The sequence below is a fragment of the Poecilia latipinna genome, unplaced genomic scaffold (assembly GCF_001443285.1).
Source record: "Poecilia latipinna isolate Pla-1442-1.1 unplaced genomic scaffold, P_latipinna-1.0 Scaffold1574, whole genome shotgun sequence".
Classification (NCBI taxonomy): Eukaryota; Metazoa; Chordata; class Actinopteri; order Cyprinodontiformes; family Poeciliidae; genus Poecilia; species Poecilia latipinna.
Window position 1 is genome coordinate 142,830 of NW_015114190.1, and position 9,681 is coordinate 152,510.

Sequence of the window (9,681 nt, forward strand, 5' to 3'; positions counted from 1 at the left end):
ACAGTAAAGCAAATGCTGCCGCTTTGCAGCATCAACCAATGAGATTTGTGGTTGAGCGGACGTGACGTAATTGGTTCATTTGCGTTGTATTCCGATGAGAAACATATCCCTTGGCGGATCCTCTTATCCATGCTGCTATCCTGTCAGGATCATGTTAAAATATGAAAAGTGGGAGGGAAAAATCTCTGTAAATTGTAAATAAGAAAGTTACTAATATATTGGTAATAATAATCCAGTTATCTTCCAAACATGCAGGTTTCTGGTTTGGCTTCATATTATATTTATAATACTCCAAATTACTTTTGTGAAAATGTCGTGCAAGTCTTTGAAAATACGAAATACAGAGAAGCATTATTAGCCTGCATTGTTATTAATAACTTGGTCACTGTGTGCATTAATTAACAAATTCCATTGTTTGAACTGAAACAGGAACACAGCTGTTGGGGCATTGTTTCCTGATTATAGTCCCACCTCAGTGGGAAAATGGAGCAAAAGCTTAACGGAGCTCAGGTTTTACTGGAATTGTCTTACCTTCTCAAACATTTCAGAGTAAGCAAAGATAATGTGCTTTAGACAACTTTTTAAAAACTTTTATATATTACCTCTACATCACAAATCATTTATTTATATTTACTTTGGAAATAATTAACACCAAAAATGTTATGGCTTTACAGGCACAGACTTGTGTGACCTGAATACACAGCACAGTAGGAGCTACCTTCTCTAGTTTGATCAGATATGTGAAATGTTAGTGTGAAAAATAACTGTTGCCAGCTTGTGTAAGATAAACACTACTAGGAAACTGTAAGAGACAGCAAAAAAAAGGAAAAAAAGGTCACACCCTTGCCTGGAATGTAGTGTGTGAAGTGGCTTTCTCACTGAAACCAGAGAGTGAGGTCATGGGACAAGAGTGGAGTTTCAATAGGAAGACCATCTAATGATTGTGCATTTTACACTTCTTTCAAAAGTCTTCACTTAACTTTAGTGTAAATGGATTGAGGTTACGCTGAAAGTAAAGGTCAGCAAATAGGCCAATTACGAACCCTCGTGAAGGTCCAGTTGTTTGTAAGAGAACTTTGCATACTGAAGTGCATTCAGTGATAATCCCTAGATCTACCCTGTTCAGAGTCTAATTTGAAAGGCTAAATTGTCTTTTCAGTTGCAGATATTGCAGATCACTCCATGGCACTCAGTAAGTAAAGGATGATATCACATCATTTGTCTCTGTAGTCAATATGGATCTACTCCGCTCTCTGAAATGCTTTGGAAATAATAGATACATTTTCGTTCATTCAAATAGTGCCTTGATTTCAAATATAATATTTTTATTTATCTTTGTTTGGCTTACTTTTATTGTTTTTGGAATAAATGTAAACCAAACAAGTAAACCACCAACTTTCTTTGGGAAGTTGGTAGTTTGTGAAATTATTCAAAAACTATGTGGATATTTTAGTGAATCAGCTATGCAGGGCAAAGAAAATTAGTGGTGGAAAACGATTCCTTTGTCATTAGCTCAGAAAATATGTTTGGCCTGATAATCCTTATTTTATGTTCTCATATTGAAATGAGGACTTCAGTGAGCCTTTAAAGCCATTAGGGGGCGCTAACACAACAAATCAGTTTGAAAGAGTCCTGCGCATGCGTACGACGACCAACATGTCTGCGCTCTTGGCAAGGTGGTAAAGGAGCTGCATTATTGCAGCAAGCGTTAATAACCATTTCATTGAAAGTTTGAAGGAAATGAATGAGCAAATTAAGTCGTGTTTTGACCACAGCAATGTTTCCGACAAGAGGGATACACTGACGGTAGCTTTCAATCGTTTTACTACCGCTGCAATACTTTTTCTTTACTCTGTCAGTGACGTTTTAATGTTTTCCAATCGAACCTAGTCATAATTACAACATTTCAACTTAGCTTTCTTGTTTTATCAGTTCGTCTTGCAGCCGAAACGTTACATGTATGTTTGAATTTTGAGACTTCCTTGGCTATAGCTACTGAAAACGTAATTTGACTTAAAAAAAAGTAAGTTCTATCAAATTAAGGTGTGTGTGTGTGTCCCACCCCCACACTCTTGTAGAATTGAAGGTATCGTCTTTTTATATACCTTGACCTCTAAAAACACAGATGTGGAGCCTTTTGGGGGGCTATTTAACAGCATGCTCCAAAAGCAGATAAATTCAGATTCTGATTGCTTCACTGTTACAGAAAGAGAGATTAGGTAAAATATACAATGGCTTTCAGGAGATTTGTAAGCCTTCTCTCTAAAAGAAGTGAGTGGGCACCCCGCTTCCAAAACCCTGGCAAAACTGTTTGCAAGCATCCCACTCATCAGTATGTAAGAAACCAAAGGCTTCTTCATACGGGTAAACCGGTCATGATGATGAAGCTGTTGTCGGTGGATGAGCTATTCGCCAAAACATCTCTGCAGGAGCACCTGAAAAAGGTGGAAAAACAGTATGACGAGTGTTTACAGGCAGTCACTTACAGTGGCGCAGAAGATGAGCGAAGTGAAGATGACATGAAGACCAAGAGAACCAAAGTGTCCCTGCTGGCTCCTCTCATCCAGAACATCCGAGAGCTGGACAAGAAGCAAAAAGAGGTCACAGACATGGAGACGCTCCTCAAAGGTGAGCTGGAAAGAGGTTTTGAGTTGGCATTTATTGAAGGAATCTCTAAACCCGATCACATTCTACAGGATTTTGGTCTGGGGCCCGTAGTTATGGAAGACAGTTGATTTTGAATAAACTGTGTATATTTGATCATTGGTTCTGGACTATTATCATGGTAAAAGGCTGATTTTTTTTTAATATATATATTTTTTGAAATGTAACACCAAAAAACTTAAAGTCATTACTTTAAAGAAGATATCTGTGGTAGATAGAAGAAATAAAAATGATCAAAGTCCTAATCATTATGAAAGTGCACAAGCTTTTACACTTTGCAGGTATTTTATGTGGCAAATATGTTGATGTTCAGTTCAACTTTTAAGCATTTCTAAAAGAGAGTTATTCTTAGTTTTGCACATAACATTTGAGTTATTATTTATTTATGAAATAAGGGCGAAACACACTTTTCCTCCTTGTGTTGAACCACAACAGAACACTGCAGTGAAACAGAATAGCAGTAAATGTTGACCGCTAGCTACTGATTTGTTCTTTTTATTTTTTATTTTTTCCACACCATAATTACATACTTTTTGGGCAAATAATGTGGTTAAAGTGGAGTTCAGAAAAATAAAATGGAAAAAGTGAAATTTGGAAAATAATAAAACGGGTTTCACTGCTTTTAACCACATTCTCATCTTCTAAGATGATGATGCGTCCCTACGAGAACTGGCTGAGCTGGAAAGAGAAAGCTGTCTGCAGGACATTCAAGATCTGAGACAAAAGGTAAAACTAAAAGCTGCACAATGAAGTAGAAGACCAGAAAACAGTACTTTGCAACGTCAACTAATGTTATTCAGTAGCAGCGTTGTTGTGATGTGCTGTTTTTTTTTTGTTGTTGTTGTTTGTTTGTTTTCAATTATACTACACACATATTTCACATTGACCTTGCAGATTTTGGAGCTACTGATCCCTGAGGCGGAGGTCGATATGAGCGACCTCGTTCTGGAAGTCACAGCTGGGGTCGGTGGTCAGGAGGCCATGCTGTTCACCGCTGAGGTCTGCTCATGATCTTAGATAAAGACCCTTGAAATGCTTAACTGATGATGTAGTTAGAAAAGATACGCTGTTGGGATGTACAGCTGTTTGTTGTTCTCTCTCCTGAAGATGTTTGACATGTATGAGGGCTTCGCTCAGTACCACGGCTGGTCCTTCGACGTACTGGAGCACATGTCAAGTGATTTAGGTCAGTTGATCTTAATATTTCGTTTACACAGTCATGTTGTTGTTCAGGCAAACTTTTAAGAAACACATTTCCACAAGTCTTTTAGCTCTTTTATTGAAACCACATTCTCAGATTTTATGTGGCCATGCTGAAGACTGCAGTGACACTTTTAGTTCAAACAGAAGTAAGATGGAGTTATTATTTACATATTTCTCACATAAAGTGTTGCTGACTCCAGGAAGCAGGAAATCAGCTAACCATCTAACCAAAGCAGTGCTGCAGATTGTACAATCAGCTTCAGCCCACTGCCTATGAAGTGAAACGGTTAGTCATTTTTGCAGAAAATGTAATTTAGTTCCTTTAATGCAAAAACTATGGTTGCTTTTAAGAGTCACCTGATTAAAAACAAGACTGAAACATCCACATTTTCTTAGTAGCATTGTTTCAGAACAGATGATCTTAAATGCTTCATGGACTTTACACCAGAGCGTGTTTGTATTGATTTATACTATGACAGATTACTTTTTAAGCTACATATCTCAGCTCAAACTTCCAAAGGACGCCTATTTCCTTTTCCCTTTATGATGCCATCGCAGTAACTGCTAACAAACTCAAGAGGGAGCTCTTAGCTGTGGATCAAAATGCTAGATATAATCAGGCTCTTCACTCTATGTGGCATTGAAATAACTCAAAGTTTTCCCTTGGCCTTTTAAACCTAACTCATAAAATATGACAGAAAACAAAATTTAAAGGTGTAGTTCAGAAAGTTTGAGATTAGTTTAATATGTAACCCGTTACACATCAGTCATTCTCTCTCTGCGTTCCACACAGGAAGACCTTTGGTGATGCACCGCTTCCTGTCCCCCTTTTCCAGTGAACATATTGGTCGCATTCTGTGCAAATAATTACATGAAAATGTGACGGTGGTTTGAAGTTAAATAAAAGTAGAGGTTTTGGTGTTTAGCTTTTAGCCTCCATTACCATCGAATCTGAATTCATACTTACCAAAGACATCAAAAGCACTATCTGCTGTCGGTAAAATATTAACTGCTTAAAAAGTTTCAACAGAACCTGACAGCATCTCAGTAGTTTGTGCTGATCCCTGGACCTGAGCACATGTTCACGTAAGACGTTTTACCGATCTGCGGTGCTGCCTGCTTCAATGTCACCAGGCGGACTGCGGCACGCGTCAGCCAGCATCAGCGGCCCGCACAGCTACAAGAAAATGAAGTTTGAGGCTGGAGTTCATCGAGTTCAGAGGGTTCCCAAGACCGAAAAACAGGGAAGGATGCACACCAGCACCATGACTGTGGCTGTGCTGCCCCAACCTACCGAGGTACGGCTCAGCAACGTGAACACAGTCGTTACAGACACATCTGAATAGAAATCAGTGCACAAAACGAGTATGCTGTGTAGTGAATATGATGCATGTCAGTGGGAATGTCGAAATGACGTTTCTGTTATCGAAAAATAACAGAGAGATGTTTGGATTTGGTCCATTGTTTTGAATGTCATCATATCATGTTGACATTAGGTGATTGGGGCCACTGAGGAAAAAAATAGAATTCTGACTTTCTTTCTGGATTCTTCTGTGATCAAAAGTCAGAATTCTGAGAAAATTATTTTTTTTCAGTGGCCCTAATTCTTTTCCCAAGTTTCTGTTATCAGAAGTCTGTGTAGTTTCTGCAAGATTTCTAGTTTTGTTGTTGATTTTCCTCTGTTTATTTTCTTTTTAGATTTCTTTCACCATAAACCCAAAGGATTTGAGGATAGAGACAAAAAGAGCGAGTGGAGCTGGCGGTCAACATGTCAACACAACAGACAGTGCAGTCAGAATAGTCCATCTTCCAACAGGTAAAACGCGTTACCGAAAATCAAACATAATGCTTTTTTAGTTTGTCACTCTGAGGAACTTAACTTCCATAGCTGCTTTTACGTATCCCCCACTGGAATTTACAGTCATTTTGATTCTTAAGAGAAATTAAGAAAGGCATGCAACATTTTTTTTTTAACCAAGCCTTGAATGAAGATGATCTTAAATATTGGTTTGTGTCTGTCAGGTTTGGTTGCAGAGTGCCAACAGGAACGCTCCCAGCTGAAGAACCGGGAGAAAGCCATGAAGGCTCTGACTGCAAAACTGTACAACATGAAGCTGGAGGAAGAGACCAGCAAGCGCTACAACCAACGCAAAATCCAAGTGAGATTCTGTTTGTTTAAAAATAGTCTGATTTAACTAATGACAGATTTAAAATGTTTGGTTTTTCTACCTTAATGTTTAAAAAAAAAAAAAAAAAAAGGTCAAATACAATGACTTTTTGATGACGGTACGAACAACTATTCATGTGACATGTTTAAGATGTATGCAAAATGACCAAACACGCCAGGTCAACCTCCTGTTTCTTTTTCAGGTCGGCACCAAAGGCAGATCAGAAAAGATCCGGACCTACAACTACGCCCAGGACCGCGTGACAGACCACCGCATCAGCATGACGGTGCACGACGTCAGGGGCTTCCTGTTGGGGGAGGACCTGTTGAACGAGATGAACTCCTCGCTGCAGGAATTCTCCGATCAGGAGATGCTCATGGAGCTGCTAGAAGAGGGCAGTCAGGAGGAATCATGAGTATGGCCACAGATGGAGAGGAAACGTCTTAATGCAACACTGGGATACTGATCACTTGTACTCCACCTTGAATTCTCATTAATATTTGCCACTGTGCATTGAACTGAAGTTGAAGTAGCTTCTTCAAATTGAGACTGTAGACCTTGACTACATGGATTTGTATAAGTAAAAAGTTATAATTTTTTAAGGCTTGTCATGATTTTACTTTCAAGTTTTTCAAATTGCAAGTGAAAGTGGTAGCTGTTGTTTTGACTTCATAAATGTGAAATACTGAGTGATGGATGAAACTCATTTTCTTGACAGAATAAATGTAACATCATTTGATAAAAGGTCCCTTTATGAGGTGTAGCTCAACCTATTGCTCTTTTTAGCCATCAACAAGCTAGGGGGCATATCTGAGTGGATATTTGACCACTACTCAGCAAATCTGTTAGCGTTATTAATGAGGCCGGCTTTTTGAATGCTACACACATTTTCAACATAATTCAATTCCTTTTCAATTGAGCTTATTTATATAGTGCTGCCAACACAAGTCACCTCAAGGCACTGCACAAAGAAAAATCAATTAAACCCAGTCATACAGGCAGACTAAAAGTCAATTACATACATTCTAAATTGATCCTAATTGAAACTGAGCCGTGTAGTTTCAAAGGCTCGATGTTAATTTGCTTATTCTGATCTAGAAACTGTTTTGATGTGTGTTTAAGATAATTGCGCTAATGGAAACCTCAAACTTTCCTTGCTTCGTCCAATCTTATGGAATGAACTACATTACCCACAATGCCTGTCGCGATAAGGTTGAACAATCGAACGCAGAAACAGCCAAATGCTCTCACAACGGTCGCGTCCACTGCTACCGTTAGCGGCGGTAGCAGTGGGTTTTTTTCTTTCTTTCACAGTAAATTGCGTTTTTAAATCTTAGAAGTATGTTGTTTATTAGAATAGCTGGTCTTGGAAGATGAAACAAATTTTTTTTCGCTTTTAATGGAGAACAAATATCCCTCCATACAACGTCGGTAGCCGAGCGGGTTTAGCAGTTGGTTCATTTTGATACCGAAGAGGCTCATCTTTCCGCCGCTGCTGCTGGTCCCCCCTCAGCGGGGATTTGGACAAAGCCAGTCAGATGTTGGACGATAGGATAAATATCCGGAACTCTTCGCGTTTTTAGACCGGGTTTTGAAATTGACTTTTCAAACTGAGGACCACTTGTAAAAGTGACGGCGGCGAGACAGTTTAGGAGGGCGAGAGTTTGGATCTCGCACTGTGGGAAGGGGGAGGAAAAAGCCGCGGGGAAGAAGGGGCGAAGGGGGCCGAGATCCTGATGCCAGTGATGGCAAACGAGCCGATCATCCTGAACGTTTATGATATGGTAAGAAAAAAAAAAGGAAAATGAAACCATGTATCCTTTCTTTGCTTCTTTTTGTTTCGTTCGAGAAACGGAGCTTGCAATAGGAACTGAAAAGCTTTTTTTTTTCTTCATGAGAGTAAAGTAAAATACTTTTGCACATGTGCAAACATTTTAAGGTTTTCATCCCAAAAGTTCTTCGGTACCCATATTGTTAGATCAATAATACAATTCAGCTATCGAAATGTATTTGTAGAAGTAGTGAACAGGAGCGGCACCAGATTTGTTTTATTAGGGTGTCCACTTGGAGGAGAGCAGGTGGGTGGGGCACACCTTAAAGAAGTTTTATTGTTTTCTTTGCAGAACTTTGAAATTGGGATACAATTTCAAACTGTGATTTAGTTCACACCATGTAAAAAAAAAAAGTTCTCTTATTGTAGGACACATTGTGTTCCCTGCCAAGCTGTTGTGCTGACAGCACTTTGTGGTTTCTTCGTATGAAAAAACATATGCAAGTTCATTAAGACGACCACATAAAGCTAGCTATAGAAAGTGAATTACTCTCTTATGCATTTACAAAATAAAATCCTCTGCTGTGCTTATGCACTTTGTAGAGTCATACATTGCATGACTGTACTGGCCCTTTGCAGTGCTAGTTAATGGGATGTCATACACAGGAATCAGTCAGATGGAAAACTTTAATAAGGAAAAAAACATGAATCTATGTTCCGAATAGAATCATGATCCTTGTCAACATTTGCGTTAGCACTCACATTAGCATCCATTAAGGTTTATAGATTGTCAGTCATATTTTGGCTCCACCACATCGGGTTGAACCCGTTGCAGCTAAAATGGTCCTTCTGTCTGTCATTATGTTCTACTCCATCAGAGCGATTCCTCAGAGAGAAAGCCTGCCAGACCTGATAAAAATCAATCCATGTTGGATTTATTATCATCAAAAAATTATATATTTTTAATATTCTATTTTAAATTCACATTTTTCATCATGCTTTTATTATAAAATCACATCTATAGTTCATATCTTAAAGCACCTATCAAAAACCATGGAGATGGGAGCTAAACAGGCTAAAAATATATATATTTTAAATGTATAGATAGCTTAAGTTTACTTGCACAGCATTGTATAGCCTACTCTTCTGATTTTATTTTTTGCTTAATATAATTTTGTTGTTCGGAGAGAAGTTTTACCCCTAAGCTTCGTTGCCGTGTTAAGTCGGTGTTACCAAATCATAGCTGAGTTTTCAAATTAGACCTGCAGAATCACTATGAGGAAGATGATTTCAAACTGATACGTTTGTTTTCTCTCTCCAGAATTTTCATATCAGGAAGGAGGAAAAATGTTCTACAGTTTATTTTTATTTCTTTTTTTCCCCGCTGAAATAAAATTGGCTTCGTTTTATAGCCATTCTTAAAAGGAAGTCCCTTTTTTATTTTTATGTGACATATGAAGTGTATTGTATATTAAGTACATTTACAACTTGTTGATGTTTTTGGTGCAAAGTGAGACCGCGGATGAATTTGAGTAACAATGCTTTCACCACGTAGGGCCGAGTCAGTGATTAGGTGTTTTGCTAGTTGATCTGTTGATGAGTCATTGATTACTGTGGATATTCCCTGAAGCGACTTGATTACACCTAAAATAGTCATTGACAGACTATAAAACCATGAGCGGCACTTTAGGAAAAAGTGTGACGACCGTAAAAACCGCAGCTTCCTAAACATTTTCTCCAGACATTTGTTCCCCACCAAACGTCCTGTTATTTTCTCCCTCTGTCTTTAACAGAATCAATATTCTGTTGAAGAACAATGAACTTGTTTTGAGTAGGTTACGGAGTTTACGATGGCAGTAAAGTAGAGATGAAAAG

At 38.5% G+C, this 9,681-nt stretch overlaps 1 protein-coding gene across 2 annotated transcripts; it reads left to right on the forward strand.

The window, feature by feature from the left end:
• Positions 1 to 1,611: 1,611 nt before the first annotated feature.
• On the forward strand, positions 1,612 to 6,774 carry mtrf1l (mitochondrial translational release factor 1-like). 2 transcript variants are annotated; one of them, XM_015058813.1, is made up of 9 exons: positions 1,613 to 1,806; positions 2,365 to 2,628; positions 3,311 to 3,390; positions 3,559 to 3,663; positions 3,772 to 3,850; positions 5,002 to 5,165; positions 5,566 to 5,683; positions 5,890 to 6,026; positions 6,238 to 6,774. In XM_015058813.1, the coding sequence occupies exons 2-9, from the start codon at positions 2,376 to 2,378 to the stop codon at positions 6,448 to 6,450; spliced, it is 1,149 nt and encodes a 382-aa protein (XP_014914299.1). In that variant the 5' UTR covers positions 1,613 to 1,806; positions 2,365 to 2,375; the 3' UTR covers positions 6,451 to 6,774. The 2 variants fall into 2 exon arrangements, with proteins under 2 accessions (XP_014914297.1, XP_014914299.1); XM_015058811.1 differs by having other exon boundaries at positions 1,612 to 2,628.
• The last annotated feature ends 2,907 nt before the right edge of the window (positions 6,775 to 9,681 follow it).